This window comes from Centruroides sculpturatus, unplaced genomic scaffold (genome assembly GCF_000671375.1).
Source record: "Centruroides sculpturatus isolate CEXI.00-Female unplaced genomic scaffold, Cexi_2.0 scaffold1, whole genome shotgun sequence".
NCBI lineage: Eukaryota > Metazoa > Arthropoda > Arachnida > Scorpiones > Buthidae > Centruroides > Centruroides sculpturatus.
This window is the reverse complement of record NW_019384326.1, coordinates 376,629-400,206: the sequence shown is the minus strand read 5'-3', so window position 1 is coordinate 400,206 and position 23,578 is coordinate 376,629. Positions and strand designations below refer to the sequence as shown.

The 23,578-nt window shown below is 33.1% G+C and overlaps 1 protein-coding gene across 1 annotated transcript in view; it reads right to left on the bottom strand.

Annotated features, from left to right (window-relative positions):
• LOC111627563 (protein ERGIC-53-like) overlaps nt 1-23,502 on the bottom strand; it is a 34,548-nt gene extending 11,046 nt beyond the window's left edge. Inside the window, exons 1-4 of the mRNA XM_023371165.1 lie at nt 23,291-23,502; nt 1,999-2,055; nt 1,828-1,925; nt 1,648-1,755 (exon numbers count right to left, since the gene is read on the bottom strand). Of these exons, the coding sequence (XP_023226933.1) occupies nt 1,648-1,755; nt 1,828-1,925; nt 1,999-2,055; nt 23,291-23,453 (426 nt within the window). The 5' untranslated portion in view covers nt 23,454-23,502. The remainder of the gene's footprint in view (nt 1-1,647; nt 1,756-1,827; nt 1,926-1,998; nt 2,056-23,290) is intronic.
• Nucleotides 23,503-23,578: the final 76 nt, after the last annotated feature.

Below are 23,578 nucleotides of genomic sequence, written 5' to 3'. Positions count from 1 at the left end.
AGGCATCACAGTAGGCATTCCTTTCATACCTATCATAGGTTCAGCCGTACTCACAATGGGGTGACCAGGTGGCAAGAAATGGGGCCCAAATTGTCTGGGACAAACAACTCAAACAAAATATAAAAATGATTTAAAAAGATGGGTGCATGCAGCATATAGTGTCCCTTACGATTACTGCATATATAAAAATTCATAAGAAACCATAATTAGCAAGTCTGATTGTAGAGATGCAAAGCTCCCAAACTTACAAAGTGGAGAAGCTAGCAAAACGGATAAAAGTAAGGATGATTATCAGTGGATAAGGAAGAGTGTGGAACTTGAAAGATAGAATTGAAAGAAATTAAAGGGAGTGAGGAAGACCTTACAACTTTTAGTCCTTGTACCCGAGCATAAACTATAAATCTGCATTTGTGATGCTAGATGAGTTTTTCAAGAGGTTTGGAAGAGAGAAAGTATCATAGTTAAAGAAATTATGAAAGAGTCCTATTTCCATTCTGGGAGAAATATTACACAGAACAGAAATGCTAATTGATTTCCAATTGCAGGTGGTAAGAATAACAGAGAAATAACAGAAGTATGGAAGCAGCAGTGTTTCTTTCAGAAAACATTCTCTGGGGGGGGGGTATTTCTCTTATTGGAGAGGGTGATAAGTACAATTGGTCCACCAATTTATTGCTTCTATATACCTATATAATCTTTTGTATGTTTTTACAAAAATATATTTTATACAAAGTTATGTGAGGAGGCATTTTTCAATCTCTAGGGAGTAATATCCTTCTGGACTTTCCCTGAAATAAACCTGAGAAGCAGGATTAGCTTTTATGTGGGATTTGTGGATGATGATATAATTATATGGAAGAATAACAAAAGAGATAAACTTTATCCCATACTGGCTCTCCAAAACTTAAGAAAGAACAGCAAAAATTCACTGTACATAGGTGTACAGTGAATTTTGTATAGGAGTTTATAGAAAAAAAACATTAAAATCCTTCTGTCCTGTATGCTTCCCAAAGGTCTGCTGCAGTTACATTCAAAACCTTTATTATAAGAGTAATCTTGTTAAGTTCAAGACAAAAAGATCAGGAAAAGGAGTTGAATTTCCTGCAAGAAATAGTGAGGAACATAGAATATTTAGTCTTTTTTTGACAGAGTGACAAAGAGGATAGTGTGAGGAACTGCAAGACATTATTCTCCAGAAAAAATTGACTTCTAAATCCTATGATCACTTTTGGACAGTAGAAATCATCAAAGCACTTAGATTAATACCTACAACTGCTTAAGTATATAATTTCATTTATTTTGGCTATGCTAACTTTGGCTATGGTTACTTTTCTTTTACACATGGACTATAGCTACTAGTGATGGTGAATAAGAGAAAAATACCAGCCAAACATCACAACCCTGTCTCTTTGTATCATGTTTATGTCTTAATTTTTTACTGTGGGTCCAACCCTCATCTCTCATATTATCAGACATACAAGAGTTTGGCATTGCTGCAAACTCTTGTATGTTGTATTTAAGTATATCTGTGTATGAAAAATGTATTTAAATTCCATTTGTCTGCCATTACACATTTCATTTATTGCAAAATAATTAATTAATACTGTAAATTAAATTAAAAACTAGTTATTCACAAGCAATATTTACCTTTCCATCGTTATCAAAGGAATCGAAAAAGATACCCAATCCATTCCAGTTATCATTACTACCAAATACAGGTCCTTCAACACCTTTTTTGTCTGTAAACCAAAACGCCTACAAAAGATTATAAATATTCAATTCTCCAACAAATTAGTTTTGTTTAATTCTTTGTATTGCTTTACTTACGAGACCATCAGCTCCCAGTCTGCCTCGTCCATTCACCCTGAATATCATCTCCACTTCCCACCACTGAAACGTAGTTGCCGATTTGGACCATATTGAACCTAGAAAAGTAACATGCACCTGCATTTATTAACAAATAAAACAGTTTATGACACATATTTTTGTTCAAATTACCTTTTTTGCTTCTTAGGGAAGGAGTAATTCGAACCATTTCCTCGCTTGCAATGGCATCTAAAAAGAAACATTTTAACAAATGAATATATTTAAATAACCTTGGAGCAAAACAATTTATATATAAATAAGTGGCTCAGAAATCAGTTAACCATCATAAAGAATAAATTGCAGTCTTCTTATACTCGTATGCTTAATCGTGCTTTTTTATCATGTCTCTGTCATTCCATAAAAGAAAACCATCATTCTAAACTCGGATTATGGTTCATATTCACAAGTGTATCCATAACGTACAGAATACAGTTAAGTGATTTTTGGGCTGCACTTTATTGTGTATAATATTATACATCCAAAGGTACTCTGGAAAATTACAGATCATTGACAGACTTATATGGTTGCCTCCCATTAAGAAAGAAGTGCTATCTTCTTTTTAACTTATAATACCAGATTTTACTGAAGAATTTTTTGCTGTAAAACTTAATTAACACCTGAAAACTAAACTTTGAAATCTCATTGAGTATGCCAAAAACTAATATATACCATTCACCGAGAGATAAAGTTGTAATTATTCGAGTGATGAATACACACCGCTTGGCCTCAAGCATTTAGTCGATCACTGGGGGAGAGTTTGGTAACACAAGAACAGGCTATGCTGTACAAAATAAAGAGTGCAGAGTGCCAAACGCTGAGTAATTCGGTCAAGTCAATCGTATGAATGCTTTCGAGATAATGTACGAGAGCATTTGCATGTAGTCAAAACAACCTTGGTAATGTGAGGGCCCGGATTTAAGATTCAAATATTTTTATTCATTAGGTTAAAAGTTACATTAAAAGTTAGGGTTAACTCCAAAAAGAGAAAAACAACCGACAAATTTTCTCATAAAACTCTGTTCCCACGGGGATACTTCCTTGTAGAAGATGAGTTAATCATTGTGTCATAAATTTGTCACTTCGCCCACCATTGGTCAAAGAAGATCATCATCACCTGTGACATACATGGGGAAATCTTGAAAACATAGCCCCCATATAAAAGGAAAATGCAATGATGACACAAGGGGGAAGTTATTTGGTCTATCCTGTGTGTGCGTGGATTTACCTGCCTCTCGTTGCCACCGTCTTCAACAGACTTGCAACTTTGACTGATTCGAACTTTGGACTAATTTGAACTTTGAATTTGGAAGGACGAGCCACGGATCAACTTTATAATGACGTAACCTATTCTACGCGCGAGAGTATGTAAGCTCTCTCTCAATCACGACTAATTTATATTTTGTCAACCCTGGACTTATGAATCAAACTTATGGAATCCTGTGAGGGAACTCCAATCTAGATTTAGGAAATATTTATCTATGTAACTGTTCAATAATAAACGGGTATATTGTTAATAAACTTGGATTGGTGTGTGTTCCTTCCGACATTATCCACTCCATACTGAACCCAAAGTCCTGCACGTGATCGGTCATAATAATTCCTCCTCCATTCAACCGCGTATCTATCCGCGACGGAAATGATAGATTGGTGTCAGATCCTGACATGAAATAAGGATCTAGCGATCCTTAACGTTAAAACCCTTCCACTCAAAAGAACCCATCCTTTAGACAAGCAAGACCGGACCTCAAGGTCTCGAGTCGAGTAAGAGGTAGAAGAGTCAAGAACTCGTAAACATCCTACCCCCGATTAGTCTCACAGTAACATGTGGGTGGGCATTATCCTGCAACAGAATGATGCTGTCTGTCAACATTCCTGGGTGTTTGGATTTGATGGCACGCTTCAATTTTTGCAAAGTTTCTATGTACCGCTGTTCGTTAATTGTGGTGCCATGTTCCAGAAAATCAACAAGCAGCGGACCTCCATAGTGATGTTGGACGCACACACGACTCGCCAACCTCACTTCGAGCATATCTAACAGACAAATGGCACAGCGGTGAACATTCACGCTGTTCCTTCCTGATTCCCAATAGAGGGCACTTCTATATACACACCTACCTGCATTACCAACTTCCGTGCCACACTTGTTATATAGTCTGTCTCGTTTTCATTTCACTGTCCCTAATACACAAGCATTGTCACTTTCTGTCAGATCCAAATGACATTAACCTTTAAAACAAGATGTGTCAAAAATTTCTGGATAAGTTTGCTTAGGCCATCCGCTCAGGCCTGACATACTCTGTAGATAACAAGCAAACCTCCACATTTTTTAAAATACTGCACCTTAAATGAAGAAAATTATTTAGCCATTGCAACACTTTATTTTATAATTAAACAATTGACTTGCCCTTGTTTTGCCAATTCCAAATCAACGACTACTTATATGACAAAACAGTCGTTAGGACAGATGTGTAGATAAGACATTCCATAAGAGAGACTGCATCACTAGTCATTAAATTGAACAAGCCAAATAGAGATGGTATAACTCTGTTTTGGTTCAACACCATATCCACTTGGAGACCCATTAATTAATTTAAGTTGGGCAAATATTTTTGTTCTAAAATTACGAATCCATCTTGCCACCTTCCTTACTTTCCCTTGGCTATGTAACATGCTGAGGCAATAACGGACGTGACCATTTTAGCAAGTAACAGCCGACTCCGAACCAGTTTGGACCCAATAAATTTGACCATCAAATTACAGTAAAGCACTGCATTATCCGAAGAAAGATATCGAATTGGTATCATTTCCGAATATCTAATTAAAGAAAATACAAATAATATCAACAAAAAACATTCTATAATACAAACAATTATTTATTGTGACATGCACAATGTCGGGCTGCAAGTTTTAGTCATTTTTAATTTATTTAATTTAAAATATATTCTCTCCACTTCAATCAAATTAGTAGTGTCTTGCCAGTCTACATCATACTTTTCAGTTAGCAACACAGTTGTGCCAGTCATCTATCTAACTCCTCACGGGAAAAAGTTTTGAATTGAAATAATGTGACTTCTGGTTTGCAGCGGAAGTTCGTATATAATTAGTCAGGGCCTCCTGACCCTAATATTTTCATATCTGCTCTTGGCTTTCATCTATAAAACTCCATTCTTGAGATTAAGAAAAGACGAATGGATGGGCAATGGTAAGAATTTATATGTCTACAATTTTTTCAAATTGCAGCCCAATAAATGTAAATAATTCTGAGAGAATAATTAATTAAATAATCAATCTTTTAATGCAACTTAGAGATAGTTTCTTCTACATTCTTGCACAATTACTGCATAAAAAATATTCTTTACAGTAAAAAAAAAAAATGCAATAATCAATAAGCAGCACGAGCATTATAATGAATTTTTTAAATTAATTACATTGAAGTGTGTCAACAAAGCATCAAACTAGACTTTTCTAAACAGCAAATGTTATTCTGCAATTTGTTTTCTGTAAATTTTAACAATAAAATTAAAATTTTTTATGTTTAATGAATATAAATATTAAATTTATATGTTAAAACAATAAGACCGGTAGGTATGAACTNCTATGCTAGATGGCAAGGTCTATATAGACCTTGCTAGATGGGTAGATCTCTCACATTTCACTCCAGCGGTTTCTAAAAACGCTGTTTTAAACTTTATCGAAAATATGCGTCTAAATGTGAAAAGCTGTCACAATCATATGCGGAGCTTTTTAAGAAAATTGCAAAATTCTCTGATAAATTATTGGTGTCTTCTGTTTCTGAAAGAGCACAAGAAGTCGCTCATTTGTTAATGGGTTGTCTTTTGTTCAGGGTCTCAAGAACTTTGTAGTAATTTCGATTGATCGTGATTGCTCAGCCTCATTGATGTCGAAGGACAAAGCTCTTTTCTTGAAAAACATAATAAGCAGCCACAGTATTTCGATGGAATCTTTTTGTCTGAATTCGTTAAATACTACAGAAAGGCTTATATATAAAAAGAAAAAAGAAACAGCGTTAAAAGTATTTCCGCGTCTTCAACGACGGAATTACAATGTCCGCCTTTGCATTCCTTGAGGAAAAATATAACCAGCGAGAAAAGAAATACAGTACCAGTTTTAAAATATAGCGTACTATCTTATTAATGCTTCAAATAGCATTGATTACTCTGACTTTCTTATTGATGATGACGACTTCGAAGATAAACTTGTTGACATCGATCCTGAACGTACTGTACTTCTGCGATGGCTATGTCAAGGGCAGGTTCATTTAATTCAAAATATAGATAGTATAGCCGCGCATGTTATAAATGAGGGGTGTGATTAGTACAATGTTTCAAACCAATAACTATCATAATGTGATATTCTCTCTTTTGCATTTTAGATGACATTTCTGTTATAAGAATCGAAGAGAATGAGTGATCGCTATAATTGAACAGAAAGCCATTTCTCTCTCCGGTAGAAATGGCTTTCTGTTAACGATGCCGTTAGGCTTTTCAACTAGCAAAAAGATAAATGATTATAATTTATCTTATTTAACGAATTGTGATAAAGCTGTCACTAAAATAACGGCTGAACACAACAACAATGTAGCGAAGAAAGGCGAACAAAGTTAGGAACAAATTCTACCTACCTACCATGCAGAATTATGTTAAGAAAAATATCTTTGGGTAGAAAAGGGTTAATTATACTTTCTATTTGTAAAATTTCCTCAACTTTAACACAAAATAAGAAAAAAGTGAAATTTTAAGAAATTTGTGGGATTTCCCAGGTTAAAAAAACAGCCTGGATCCCATTGGAGAAATCCTAATAAAAACCAGTTTTTGGCTATCGACAAAAACAATGGATTTTTATTCGCAATTAATTTTACGAAATATTATAATTCTTTCCTCAATTTAGCAATTGAAATGTCTGGTTTCTCGATCCACTTATCAAAGTCTAAGGTATGCGCTTCTTCTTAAGAAACATTATCTTGTCAAAGGAAATGTGTTATAGAGTTTGGTAAAGCTGGGCTCAGCTATTTGGAAATAATGAGCCAAACCAAGCTGCAAGCAGCAATTCTGGTCTCCAGCTCATTTGATAAAATGCTAATTATAAATTACAGTTACTACAGTATAATTGCAGCAAACAAGAAGAGAACAAGCAACAAATGCAAACTCTAAATTCAAAAAACTAGTTTTATATAGCAAAATTTTGTATAAAAAAGTCTTGGAGTCATGCTGCTGTTGACTATAAACCAAATCTTATTTCATTTATTTTCACTCTTCTGCACAGAGAAATATATACTGAGCTATAAATACATTAATTTTTAAGTAGAATATAATTATAAGAGTTATTTATAAGATACAAGAATATTAAGGCATAATTAATACAATTAAAAGTAAAATGTGACAAAAGAATGCATTTCTTCCTTTTTACAAAAATTAGACTCTCATGGTTGGATTTTATCAGGAAAAAACTTTATAAACTATCCTGGTAGTAGAATTAAGGCATAATTCCTTATACTTCACTCAACCGATGCTACCATATATCGGAGTCACCCTTAAAGGGTGTGCCAAACAGCCTTAATATGATGATGATATACTGTAGCCACTGTGACAACTTAGCTAGACTAATTATTGCATCTTTAACAGTGGAAGTTTAGAAGAATTCTAACATTTTTGATCCAATTAATTAATGGGTCATCCTTAAGCCTGATGGTTTTATTCATTTTGCCACTGAGGGTATGGCAGCAAGCCATCCAACTGAAAAAGGAAAAAAAACTAACTGTTTCTATACTGATAACAGGTATGGCCAACCCTGTCAGATTTAAAATATACTTCTCTTCATGTTTGGGTTAATGCAAAAGTAAAGATTTCAGTAGAAGAAAAGTTATAACAATGACAATACGCATCAAAATATACTAAATTGCCTTGTCTAAATTATTACAGAACAATAAATTAGTAATTTTGCAATCAATTCTGTAACAATCTTCTGTCAAATACTTCATTTATAAATACATTTTAAGCCGGATACTAGTTCATTCCTCGTAAACATCCAAACTACAGTTCCAAAATAGAAGTTCAGATATTGACAATATTGTTAAAAATAAACAGAAAACTGATTTTGTATGTTCCATGTTGCAACTTTCCCTATTCCATAATAGTGATCAATATGTAGAGAAGAATTAAGACCACACTAAGCTGCATAAAATTTGCATGCTTCTGTTCTTGTTTATAAATCTTTCTATGAAGTTTGATAAAAATATAATAATTAACATTTAAACATTTGAAAACAAGTTATTTTGTATTTGGAATTACGCACAAGTTTCAAATGGAATGTTACTGATATAAATCTTTAACTCTTTTTGCCTACAAGTATGGAGAGGAAATTTTTCATACTTATCATGGTTTCAGTCATGTCTGCATGGTTAGGCCAAATACATCCAGGTAAAACTCACCTACAAAAATCAGTCATTTGAATTTGGATTCAAATTTTCAAATTCAAAAGTCAAAGCTGATGCCTTTACCCCTCAATCCAGGGTGCCTAGTCTCAAGTTACATTAGTAGTAGCACGAAAATATGACATGGTATTGACTGGTTCAGTGAGACTATACACTGAAGGAGTTTGTGACACGTGATGTTTCTACTCATGTAACTAGAGACTAGGTGCTTGGGCTACTTAGCGAGTCACGTGAATAGTAACTCCAATATATTGAGTGCGTCCTGTAATACAAACTCATTCAATAAAAGTTCCTACCATACGATGCATTTGCATTGCTATTCATATAACTCGAAACTAGGCACCAGGTGTAAACAGAATATATTTTTTAAACAATTTATCATTGTTATATTGAAAAAGACGACTGTGCCAATACATAGTGTTCCTCTCGAATATTCCTAGGATTAATTTTGGGAAAAGAAACACAAGTATAGTAGTGTAGACAATGGGAATAGAAAGTGCATCCAAAAAAGTTAATTAATAAATTAAATCCATACTTTTCCACATATGCTCTCGATGATATCCGGTTTTCACTCGATTTTGGCCAATATCTGAGCTAGCACGTTAGGAGTCGTGCCATTAATGGCATCTGCGATTCTTGTACGTAGGGCTCTTGATATGGCACTTTTATAGCATATACATCATTCTTGACACATCCGCAAAGAAAAAAGTTTAAAGAGATGATGCTGGGTGACTGGGTGGACTGAGAAACAAGACCCTGGTGAGCTAGACCATGTGAAAGTGGAAGTCTAGATAGCCATCATGCAACAGCAAGCTCTTTCAAGTGAATGCAAATGAAACTTGGGAGTAATGACCGACATTTCCAACATATTTTGTTCACAGGACGTTTTAAAACTTGGAATGTTCGAGGGGAACACCATGTATTATTTTACACCTGTTAATATAGAAATTTTACTAAATGTCACAAAAAACTTTAAATAATATTCAGAAAATACATATTTTTAGCAGAATATGTCATTTTTATTGACTTAAACTACTACACGCGCAAGCTATAAACTGCAGAGAACGCTTCTATAAGTCATAAAACATCGCGCAACAAATAATTTGTGACTTTTATTAATTCTTGAAAATTATTCAATTGTTTTAACCAATAAAACAACAATTTAAACATTAAAATGTAACTTTAGAAGTAATTTTCTCCAGTTTTAAGTTAATTCGACTTATTAAATTACTCAAAGTTTTCAGTTCAAATTATCCTGCAAGCACATTCGTTTTAAAAGAATACTTGCTTAAAAAGAAATAAATAAGTTAATTAGAAACATCATAAAATATTAAAATTTATGGATTAAAACACGAAGTAAATACTTAAATAAATTAAAGCTATAAAATTTTAATGAGTTGAAGGCGATAAAATTAAATATTTATGTAACTACAGCAACATGAATCTGTGACTGCTACAAATCTATTATATTCTTTCGACTGGAAGAATAGGTTTTAATTAACAAAAAATTCGAGAATTTTTTGTTTTTTTGGCACAATTTTAATCATAAATTGTAAAATTTCTCGCATAAAAATTCAATTTTATGACATTAATATTCAGAAAACAAAGGAAACCTCGGGTGAGGCCGAAAATGTTTGTTCTTGAATTGAAACGTTACCAGAAATAAAGGTTTGTTAAGTGTTTTCAGAAAACAAATTTAAAAGTATACTTTAATACATAATTTTTTTGGAATAATAAAAGATAAGATGTTAGATTCCATATTTTAAGATATTTTTAAGTTTAATTAGGAAAATAAGGAGAGAAAAATATGTTTTGAAGATGATTTTTTAAGTATAAATAACACACAATTAAGATTTCTGTTGCATCACGCTAAGTAAATACTCAAAGATACACAACGTCAAATATTATGAAAATGCTCCCTTTTATAATGATTTGTCATTAATTAAATTAAAGTTTATTAACGGATGCTTTTTAAGGGCACTTCCTTAACACAAGAGTTTAAGCTTCAAGCCTTGGCAAGCTATAAGAAGTTTCAGGTAAAGTTAGTCACGCAATAAGCCAAAAATGCTCCTAATAAATTCTTAATTTTTTGCTTCCTTTTATTTAAATTAAATACAGTGCCAAGTTTTGTTCATTTCCAAGATAATAGATCTGTTGATGTATTTATGATTATCAGAATGGGAATAAATAAATCAAATATCTATAACTCATCCTCAGAGATAGAAGTACATTAAGGTCACTTTCACATGATCCAGGTGTTTGCCTACCCAAACACCTGGATCATGTGAAAGTGACCTTAATGTACTCCTATCTCTGAGGATGAGTTATAGATACTGTATTTGATTTATCTGGGTGGGAAAACTGAATTTGGCACAAGTGAGCAGCATCATGAAGCATGAGACTTTTTGCACCATACGGACACAGTAAAACCCTATCTGGATGACAAATTCATCGAAATCTCAATGCTACCGGCTCATGGGACTGGCATAGATATTTGCCTGTGTCACAACCTATCAAAGCACTGGAGCAAATGCATATCTTCATAAGCATTTGCTTCTCTGATCAGTTATCCAGGCACCTTCGATTAGCTTCTGCACATGCTCCACAGCATTGTTTTGCCAGTTCTATCAGGCAGTATGCTAGAGAAGTGACATGGCACATTTCTGTGTATACTATCCATTGCAATAGACTTGAGAGTTCCCTCACTTTCAACCAGGAGAGGAGATAATTCAGGAGATAAGAATCCAGATGTTGCAGTATTAATTATTCCTTCAATATCTCCATTGATACAATTCTTACAACAGGCAGCACTTACAATTGGTATTCAAATCTTAGCATCAATGAAAAAGCAATTTGAGAATGTGTTACGTAAAGACGATCTGTGAATCTCCACATTATTTGATCCATGATTTTGTTTCATTCACAAAGTTTTAATTAACAAGGAAATGTTTTAAGTTACATGCAACCCAGATGTTACTCAAGCAGCAAGAGCCTCACGTCACTTCGAGATCAAATTCCAAATTGGATGCAGCAATAGATTCATCTATTGAATTGGAACTGCCAAAAAAGAAATTGCGAGCGAGCTTTAATTTATGAAAAATTTGAGAGTGTGTGCAGGAATCAATATCTTATGAAAGTTATTTGTAATTTATCTAGTAAAAATCAATCATCATTGTATAACAAGACTTTTGCAGGCAATTTCAAAGTGCTCCAATGTAAGGCAAACATTCATGTTGCACAGTGATGACTGATTCAGAGTTTGCAACCTGCAAAACACAAAACACCTGTGTTGCAGAGTCGCAATTTTTGTTTATGGCACTTACTAGAGACAGTAGACAAAAATGCCTGAATGCAGATAAAAGATGAAACTTGAATACTTACTCTATCAATTGGTGTACATTGCATACTTCTCGGATAACAATTAACATAATGAACATGTTCATATTATGCAATGCTCTCAAAGTAGAGAATAAGCACACTTCAATTTAACCTTATATATCTTGGTAGTTATATAGCTGACCTCAATTAGCAGATTACAAGATCACAAAACTCAATCACACACCTGAAATCCACAATAACCTCTCTACAAATTGGATTTGAATTGCTTATTTTATCGAAAAAAAAATAGATAAAAATTTGATATAATGTCAATCATAATTTTAGTTTTCTCTAATTTAAATGTTAATTCAGTTAATGTCATGCTCGCATCAAAGCAATGCAAATTACATGAATCTTTCATTAAACATTCAACAAGTTCTATTTATACATGACAATGAAACAGTTACAAATACATTTAACCTAGTTTCATTCATGCAAATGTCCATACGTTGTAAATAGAAAGAAATGAATACAAAGAGGCCGAACGCATACAGAATTAGATCATATTTAGCAAACTAAAAACCTATTTTTATCAATTTTTTTTTGTAGTAGACAAGAAATCTCATTTTTCCTATCAGCTAAAAAGCGTCCTCTTTAATACAGTATGAACACATTAAGTGCAAATCATATGAAGAATGATTTGCAAATTTAATAGCAAAAAAGTTACACAAGATTTCTGCATAATAAATTATTCATACTGATGTATACACAACCAAAAATGTGAGCTAGATCTGTACTTCTTCAACTAGTCAACGTGGCAGACCAGCAATGCTTTTCCAAAAGTATTGGGCAAACAGTTCCTTCGTACACTATTGGTATGATATAATTATTGGTATTACAACTTTAAATCCAACAATCGACAGCTTGCAAACCGGGGCTTAATCTAACTACATTCATTAATTAATACGTAAGTTATAGTATCAAGATTCATGAGGCACTTTTCATCACACAACACATATTAGATGTTAGTCTCTTATGCAGTTATGTATTACAATGTTAAAATGTGTGGTGTGAACAATCCATCAATCTTATACAAAACTTTGTATTACAACAGTAAATCCACAGACCATGACTTTGAGCAGCACTCTATATCATCTCTATCCAAATATTATAGGTAACCTCCGTATAACACGAGAGTTACGTTCCGAAAAATTGCTGTGTTATATGAAACAAAGAACTAGTGCGAAAGGGGGGNCTCACAATGGGATAAAAAGCCTCATTCAAATACTGGCGCATCTTTAAGTACCCTCTCATGATCGCGCCAGTGCTGCCAGTTGAAACACGCACACCAACAAAAATAATATCGGAGTAGCCCAAGACACAACCAAATATTGCAGCGCCACAGCACTAGCGAAAATTTGAATTTGCAGATAATCGATGCTCTACTTTATACAGACTGTAGTAGAGAAGACTGACAACTATATTAAAAGCCAATGCATGTGAATAACAAAATTATTACTAAATCGACATCAATGGCAGGTCTGGTTGATCATCTCTATCAATTATTATGATCAAAATAGATGATTAGTTAAATCAATTAGTTGTCATTGATGCTGTCATAACTTCATTGCCCACATGAATTGGCCTCAGGACTGATTACACAATACAACAACCACCCAAAAACTACATAGATGAGATTTTTTGGCAATTCAAATGCTTACACGGAAAAATGGAAAAAAACTTAAAGCGCAGTGATATTTGTTCTTAAAAAAACAGAATGCAAGCTGAGAAAGAAAATAAATTTTTTTTGTTGATTTTTGCTGTAAGATGCTTGTAAAAGGCCAACCTGGCCACAGTGTCTTTTGAGAAATAAAAAAATACACAATGCACCAGAATACATCCTGTAAGTCATTGAGTATGCAGAGAGCATATATTTCTCTAGAATAGTGAGAATATGACTTATAATAAATAACTTTAATCACATCACTGATTGATTTAGCAAAAGATCTGACAGATTAAATCTTCTGTAACACAGCTGCAACTCCTTGAATCAAGGTTGCTAACAAGTCACAGGTTTGTTCAAACAAATCAAATTGATTGAAAAAATGTTGGTGATAGTCATATTGTGTAAACTAGCCTTTAAGATTTAATTAAATAACTACTAAATAAACATTCCTTAATATATTTATTTTATTAATGTTACTAAAATTTCTTGCTAATTTATTATTTACTTTTACAGGGCAAGTAGTAATAGTTTTTTTTTTTTTTAAAAAGGAACCAGAGATTTGAATAATTTAAAGTATTTCTATTCTATTATCTAGATCCATGTTAATGATAGATCAAGATATGTATAAACATTAACTATTGTGAGGTTCTGGACAGGTCTGAACTGTCATCAAATTTGCAAAATATTTATTTAGATTTAGAAGACAAGTAAAAAATGATTGTAGCTACATACAGATTTTGTTTATGTTAAAACGCAATGCAAAGCCATAAATTATGGAAAGAATGTAGTCCTAAGGTCGACCATCTCCGGTTGGGAGATTGAATTCGGCTTTGAGTTTGGCCTGTCCCGCAATCCAACCTGTGGCCCTGTTACGCTTAGTAACATTCCCTTGTTACTAAGCGTAACGGAAAGTGTGGATGAGGGGAATCAACCAATCGGAATGGCCGATCGAAAACGGAGATTAATATAATCCCCAGTCTTCAAGGACAAAGTGTCAACATGTCAAGAGAGCAGTCTCTCTCCATTGTGACTGAACGACAAAACCTGTGTCACATCAAGGAAGAAGCAAAACTGGCATCGCTTCGCCCTGACCATCTCATTCAAATAGCTCAATGTCTACTCCACGAGCATCAACCCGTATCTGCAACCCACTGAACACCACAACCTCTACTAGAAGTCAGTGGATCCTTGGACACTTTTATCAACTCACCTCCTCCTGGAAGGAACTTTTGGAAAGGAATTTTGGTTAAAATTGTGATACGAGGAATCAGTGAACCTCCAGAAACTTTGTAAGCAACCTTTTGTTCAAATAAATGGGTTATCTGTGAAGGTATGTGTCATCACTGTCTCCATGACCACCACCCACATATGAACAGACCCTAGATCATTCTGATGCGGAATGTAAATATTCCATTCTAGTCGGTGACCTCTCACTGGTGTGGAAAGGTGGGATTTATGATTCTTCCTCTCTAAGTCAACTAACTCACACTGTGCATCATTTTTAATTAAAGCAAATGCACACAAATGTCAAAATTAACACATCAGTATCACTGGTCTAACCAACTGCCTTTTGCAACCTTCACAGTCAACACAAATGACTAGATGGATCTTTCATTGACAGTACTTTTTAATTAATTTTTTAATTAAAGTTACACCTTTAATTTTCAGATTTACATTAAATAAGATAAATTAAAAATTTTTTAAAAGAATATTCTCACATTACCTCCTCCGACTCCTCCCACTTGTACTGCAGACAGCATCGAAAGAGATCGCTCCTGACGACCGATGATCTCATCCAATTTCCTATTTAATGATTTCATTGCTTCGAATATCTGACTTTGACCTTGGAATATTTGTGTTAATTCTCTTTGCTGGAAGCTTTCATACTAAAGAAACAAATGCAAAATAAAGAAACAAAAATAATATACCTTAAATTTAATTAATGCACTAACCGCTTCTTCCGGATTATATTCCATATCCTTTTTGTGAGCTTCGTCTGGATGTTGTCGACGATACCTGAAAGAATGACAAGATTTTTTAAAATACACTTTCCAATGTAATTGCTTCACAGATGAAAATGTAACATACTCTTCTTTCTGTTTTTCCAATTTAACTTTGTATTCTTCGTATTCTTTTGAGAATTTTTCTTTTTCAGTGTCAGCAATTGTCTGTTGTGGGGTCTAAAACATGTACAAATAACCAAAATTAAGTAGATCAAATGTTATATGAAAGTACAATTAGTAACTAAAATTGAAACTGTCAAGATTAACATTTCATTTCTTAATTACAATAGCTAACATATTAAATATAATTTTAGAAACTGGTGCCTAATTTCCATACTTGTTGAGGTAAGTCGGATAAAAATGTTAAAAATTTCTTTCCTTAATTAACTTTATATTTATTGGAACCTTATTAAATATTAATTATTCATCCAGCTTTCAACTTGCCCAAATTAAGGAAACAAATTTTAGAATAGCATTTTGTTAAGCAGTGGTTTGCAGATCACACTCATGTCTTCACAGAGAACTGGTTGAGAAAAAACCTGCTTTAGAAAAGCCAGGTTCGAGCCTGTTAATTGAAGGAATAATAACTTAAAAGACTTTTAAAATGAATTTCTCAAGCCAGAAACGATTATTAACAGTATTGAACAGAAACGATTATTAACTGATTTGAGCCGAAAGTATTCATGGATCGAGAGTTTAAATTTAAAAAATAATAAATTAAAAGAATATTGTCCAACAAAATGATTTGGTACAATTCTCCAATCCAGGGTGCCAAATTTGTGACTTTTCATCCCTAAGTATCATCGAAATATCCACCATAATCTGACTGAAGTTTATCTTGAATAATAAAATCCTAAATGAGAATGTGAATGCTACTGCATTATTACAATTTGCTATGAACAATAAACAATATTAACATCCATTCTAGCATAATTTCAATGGCAACAATAGCAGATATTATTTGAATTTGTTTTCTGCGAGATATCACACATTTTTGGAAATAGAACTGATACATAGACAGACTGGTTCTAGTTCCAATTTTTCTAGAATGGACTAGGCTTTACATGTGTGTATTATATCTCTGTTCTTATGTACTTATTAAGTAGTTTAGATATGAAAATTTAGTTTTGCATATGTTAAATTTCATTTATTTTAAAGTTTAACTACTTTCTTACTAGTAGAAATTAGCAACAGTTAGAGATTGATATTTTTCAACTAATTGAAAATACTTTATTTAGATGATACTCACGGGTTGTGTTCCGGGAGGATAAAGACTCGACACAAGGAACTTGAGAACATCATGATCATCTATGCAACAGAAAAATTTTATTAATAACTTTCAAAAATGTAGATAAGCCAACAGAATATTGTAAACTTACCGGCTAATCCACCAGTCGCAGCTGATATACCAAAATAACCAAACTGCGGCAAAAATACATTTTCTACTCTCATGCACATTTCGTAGTCGTCATCGTTGTTAGAATTTCCGGCATGAAATAAAATCTAAAAAATTAATAGATTATATGACTCCAAAATAGCAAAGATATTTCAAATAACTCATTAGATTCCAATTTTTAAGCTACTAAAATATAAATTAGACTGATGAGAATACAGTCAAACTTAAATTTAGAAATATATTTGTTTGCCTTTCAAATTGGCACTAAATTGAGTGTGGCATTAAACTGAAGTACCTCAAAATAATAAGGATTATATGCAGATGTAGTAATGAAGTTCGACACATGAGTAGAGTTTAAAAATTTGAAACTCGCAATTCAGTGCTAACAATGTCACATGTTCATACTGAAGGGTTCTCTATTCAATATTTATAGAGAAGTTCCACTTAATTTTGGGCTTGAAGGAGTCCAAAATTAAGCTGCGAGGTCATTTTAGGTTTTTAAATTAGCTAGGAGTTGAAGGAATAATAACTTAAAAGACTTAAAATGAATTTCCCAAGCCAGAAATGATTATTAAACTGCTGATATGAGCTGAAAGTATTCATGGGTCAAGAGTTTAAATTTAAATAATAATTAAATATCGTCCAACAAAACGATTTGTGGTCTGTACAGAATTGTAAAGAATATTTTCTGAGTAACATTTTAATCATTCAAGAAATTAGAAAAGAGTTTTCTAATTAACAACACAGGAAAACTAAGTAAAAAAAAAAAAAAAAGTTTGCTATGTCATCTTCAATAATTATAATATAATGTTTTTTTTAGCCAAAATTATTTCTTTAGAGATTAAGATTTTAAATACCATAAAATCTAGTGAAATCATTAAAATTTGAATCTGTTGTACAAAAAGAAATTTTAACTTCTCTCTCTCTTTTTTTTTTTATTAATTTTCTGATTTTTTTTGAGGTGTTTATACTACCTTTTCCATAATTATTTTATGATTGGCATAAATAAAGAAACCAATCATCACTAACCGATAGAACGTTTCTGTAATATTCAATTTTTGTTCGAACGGGAAACGGTTTGTTTCGGAAGTCTCTCAAGCAACCGGCCAATTGCTGATTGATGCCGTCTCTGAAATAATCGAATAGTAAATGATTTTTAAGTTTGATTAATTTATAAATTATAATAATTATGTAACAGATTATCTTATATCAGTATTTCCAAACATTTGAAACCTATGGCACACTATGTGAGCTGCAACCTTTGCACAATTATTAATTATTACTGGACTGGTCAATCATGATGCTCTCTCTATTTTTTCTATGGTAATTTAATGCTACAAACTCTGAAATATAGTTTATAACACACAGGAGTACATTTTGCTACTTCTTTTGCAAATTTTAAATANATTAACATAATGAACATGTTCATATTATGCAATGCTCTCAAAGTAGAGAATAAGCACACTTCAATTTAACCTTATATATCTTGGTAGTTATATAGCTGACCTCAATTAGCAGATTACAAGATCACAAAACTCAATCACACACCTGAAATCCACAATAACCTCTCTACAAATTGGATTTGAATTGCTTATTTTATCGAAAAAAAAATAGATAAAAATTTGATATAATGTCAATCATAATTTTAGTTTTCTCTAATTTAAATGTTAATTCAGTTAATGTCATGCTCGCATCAAAGCAATGCAAATTACATGAATCTTTCATTAAACATTCAACAAGTTCTATTTATACATGACAATGAAACAGTTACAAATACATTTAACCTAGTTTCATTCATGCAAATGTCCATACGTTGTAAATAGAAAGAAATGAATACAAAGAGGCCGAACGCATACAGAATTAGATCATATTTAGCAAACTAAAAACCTATTTTTATCAATTTTTTTTTGTAGTAGACAAGAAATCTCATTTTTCCTATCAGCTAAAAAGCGTCCTCTTTAATACAGTATGAACACATTAAGTGCAAATCATATGAAGAATGATTTGCAAATTTAATAGCAAAAAAGTTACACAAGATTTCTGCATAATAAATTATTCATACTGATGTATACACAACCAAAAATGTGAGCTAGATCTGTACTTCTTCAACTAGTCAACGTGGCAGACCAGCAATGCTTTTCCAAAAGTATTGGGCAAACAGTTCCTTCGTACACTATTGGTATGATATAATTATTGGTATTACAACTTTAAATCCAACAATCGACAGCTTGCAAACCGGGGCTTAATCTAACTACATTCATTAATTAATACGTAAGTTATAGTATCAAGATTCATGAGGCACTTTTCATCACACAACACATATTAGATGTTAGTCTCTTATGCAGTTATGTATTACAATGTTAAAATGTGTGGTGTGAACAATCCATCAATCTTATACAAAACTTTGTATTACAACAGTAAATCCACAGACCATGACTTTGAGCAGCACTCTATATCATCTCTATCCAAATATTATAGGTAACCTCCGTATAACACGAGAGTTACGTTCCGAAAAATTGCTGTGTTATATGAAACAAAGAACTACTAGTGCGAAAGGGGGGAGTTAGGTTCCAAAAATTAAAAAAACATGTTGTTAAATCCTTATTTAAATCAGATTTATTATTCATTTTTTTCATAGGTAAAATACTTATTTATTATTTAAGTAAATATTTTACCAGAGGATTATTCATTTTATATGATGAATTCAGCATGAGCATCAACTGGTAACAGTTTGTGGGTGCGTTCATTAATAGCAGTCGCTCTGCAACGGGAGTGCACTGCTGTTTGTAGGCATTTAGGAACGATGGTGAAAGAAAGACAGTAGCGCCCGCACTATTGATAGTATCGTGTGGAGGAATCTATAATTCTAAAATGAGCTTTTAGAGGCAAAAGAAGGGTCCCAATTGTAAAATTTAACCATTAAATGGTTTATTTGTTGAAAGAACATTCAAAGTAGCCACTAAAACAATTAGAATGCTCGCACAGAGTTGCACGGAGGTATAAAAGAACACACCCTTTATTACATTTTATGTTGTACAAGGGTTTTACCCAATTCCCAAACTGTGTTAGAGTGAACCCGTGCTATAAAAGCACCAAGTTATACGGGGGATGTTCCCAATTCTCGAACCGTGTTAGAGTGAATATGTGCTATGGAAGTGCCGTGTTATACTGGGGTTACCTGTATTTCAATTCTTACTTTTGTATCATAATTCTCAAGTTTATCATCAGTTTTAACATTTTTTAAAACTATTAGCCATTCTATTTTGATGTTTATGCAAAATTTAGGCATTTATGCCCGTTACATCTAAAAAAGTTTGTCCTATGACCTAAGGATTTCAATTTGCTTGAATCATCTCTTGCTGCATAAAAGACATTGAAGTGCATCATCTTAAAGTGTTCGTTTATCCCTACTTATTAGTATAATAAACATGCAATAGGATGAAGTTTCCATCAAACGCAGTGCATATCATAATGTCAGACTAAAATATTGTAGTCATCGATCCAGTAAAATATCACATTACGCATAGTAAGATGTTGGATATATGCGCAGCATCCTCAAGCTTGTACTTGAGTAAACAATAGGCGGTACACATGTGTCCTTGACACTTAACATGTTAATGAAGTAAATAAGTAGTTAAAAAAGATTACAATGTCAATCGGCCATTTAGATTGAGAAATTCATTCAAGGTCAAACCAGTCTTTTCTACTTAATATTCTACATGACAGATCTGTATTAAAATAGTCTAAATGGCATATTTTTACACTAAAAATCTCAGAATTGTAATAGTTTGAACACATTACAAGTTTAAAAAGTATATTTATATCCATTGATGTTTTATATATTAAATTAGAAGCAATTTTAAGACATTAAGCTTTAATTTTCATAATATTTAACATCAAAATATTAAATGATTATCAAAAGATGCTAATTCTATAGAAATTTTGATACATAGCTTTCATCTTAAAATTTAAGCTAGTTTTATTTGTGTACATCAACATAACACACAGGCAATCTGTCGTGGGCAATGCCTCCCGGAAGTTTTTTTACGGGAAATTGGGCCTTATTTAGATGTTATAAACACAAAGAAACCCAGAAAACTTCCCATAACCAGTCCTTTGGTAAGGTACAAACCCACAACTGACTACTACCAGCGTTTGGTGCTTTTATCAGCTCAGCCACTAGTGGCACAACAAATATATGAATTTTTAATGACTAGAAATGAGTGAGTATCATGATATAAAGTCAAATCCACATGTATTAAACATTTCATTGATTCTATTTACTGACTGGTAAGTTTTTGTTTAATTATAAGGACTCTAAAAATACAGATGAGAATATAAAGTATAACAAAGAATTACCTTTGTATTTTAAATCTGAATCAAAATGCTAGAGGAAATGTATAAAAATTAGTGTTGAGTATCTAGATTGTAAGCAAATATCCCATTGTAATTGCCATAATTGGACAAATATCTTGATATCAACTCAATTCATTAATTATTATACTGAATTGCTTAATTGGTTAGTGTCATATAACTATGTTTACTTATACGGCATTAAACAATCATAAGTACAGCAACATACGAATATAAAGAATAAATCACCCACTAAGCATGGGTCCTGAAATTGGAAAAAATAATAAGGCAATTTTTCCATTGCAACTGTACATCATAATTCTATAGCTATAATTAAACATTAACAGCTTATGATTTAAAATTATGTAGAGGAAGTCCAAGTCATCTTTGCCTGAAATCCCAAAAGTTCTCAATCCATCACTGAAACTAAATGTTTATTTTAAAACAAAAATGAAGATTTATCTTAACTTTTTACAATAGAAATGACAACAATCACATGAATTTTTAAGTAAATGTCCCATTTTAACTGGTAGAATTTAATAAATATTACTATTTAACCATCAAACATGCATTAAACATTATTTTCAGTTCTTTTTAATAATGTTTCTACTGTTATTCTTACATTCTTTGTTCAGTTACTTCCTTAAGAGATGCTAAGGCTCTGGGAAAATCACAAGCAACAATATTTCTGAGCATTGTACGGTACACGTTAGACATTGCAACAGCTCGCTATTTGGAGATTGTTAATTGAAATGGCACATGCAATACCTGAAAATATTGTTGCTCATTATTTACCCAGAGCCTTAGTGTTAAACATTGTACTGATCACAACTGTTTCTAATTTACTTCAATATGCTTGGTTAAACATTAGTAAAATTATGTAAAACTGATATAAATTACAAACAAATTATACAAATATTTTAAATTATGAATCAGGGTTTATCTTAATACCCTTGTATATGGAAAAATGGATACAATTACATGTCTGAATGAGAGAGTTTGGACCTTATCATAGCTATAGACCATACCCAGAAGCAAAAAAGTTAAAGGAATCATAACTCTACATGTGACCCTTTGTGAGATACAGCCACCAAAACAGGTTGTGTGTGATTGTGAGTCACTTTGCTCTGCAAAGACTAACTATTTAGTTCAGGTGACTATGCCAGCTTTGAGTAGCACTCAACCATTTGTGGAGTACTCTATGTTATATAGTTTTAGGGGATATGGAGGCTCACCCCCAAATGAACACTAAAGTGCTTGCTATCACTCGCATCAAAACACAAAACTACATGCAGAGAGCATCAATCAAGGCTCACCGTTGCTCATCCAGATGAACGCAAAGCACGGAGAATAGGCAATATGCCACTATGTGGTAAAAGCCGACCTTCTGAGGCAAATATCTTGCAAAGGGTAGCATATAAAGGATTCCTTTCACTTTTTTTCCCCGTACGAGGGTGGGTGGAAAACCCTTCAATGAATTCACATCTTACTGAAAAATGACAAAGATCACAGATTTTTAAGTAAATACCCCACTTTACTCGCTAAAATTTGGTAAACATTACCATACACACATGAAATACCTGCAGCAGTGCATCACAACTTCGCGGAACCCAGACAAATTCGAACCAGAGGGCCCAATGATTTTGGGCATTTCCCTCCGAGGAAAATATTCGGAGGGAATCCCCAGTATTCTCATCCGGCATCGTTTCTCGACCCAACCTCCGGAGAGTCGAGTTTGGCATCGTATCTGGTTTATAAGAGATCGGTCTGGCACCCCTTTTGTGCATAGGCTAACGCGCCACCAAATACGCATTAAACACCGCACCGATTGCCGCCATTTCCAATTTAATTCAATATGTTCAGTTACAAGTCACCAAAAACAGAAGAAATTACCTAAACACTTTAAATTATACATCAGGGTTTATCTTAATACCCTACTGTATGGGAAAACTGGTGACGATCACGTGGATTTTTATGTAAATATCTATTTAAATGGATAGTTTGATGTGACGATATGGATGTGTGACGTAATGATTCGCCATTTAGTCTACTATCGTAACGTTTAAGCGTGAGAGGAGTCGTGTAAGGAAGCTGGCAGCTTCCTTCATCAATGATGAATTCCCCCCCCCCCTTTCAATAAGGCAACGTGGACATTCGCGGTTCGATCACTCACTTACTTCCGTATGCTTCCCAAAACGGCACAGTTCCGTCCTTCTGCGCTAAATATGGTCCTTTAAAACTGTATTTATATTCGAATCTCTTGTGCGGTACTTCGACGCTACCGAATATCGCTACGATGCACAGAATAAGTAATAGAAACTCTCCCCACTTGGAAGCCATCTTGCAAGAAAAACAAGCAGACTGATCCAGTCGTCGTGGCAACCAGTATTAACCCACCTGGCGGCGGAAAATCGTTTCTGACGTCATTTTATATACTCTTTTTTTTTAATTATTTTTTTGTGAGA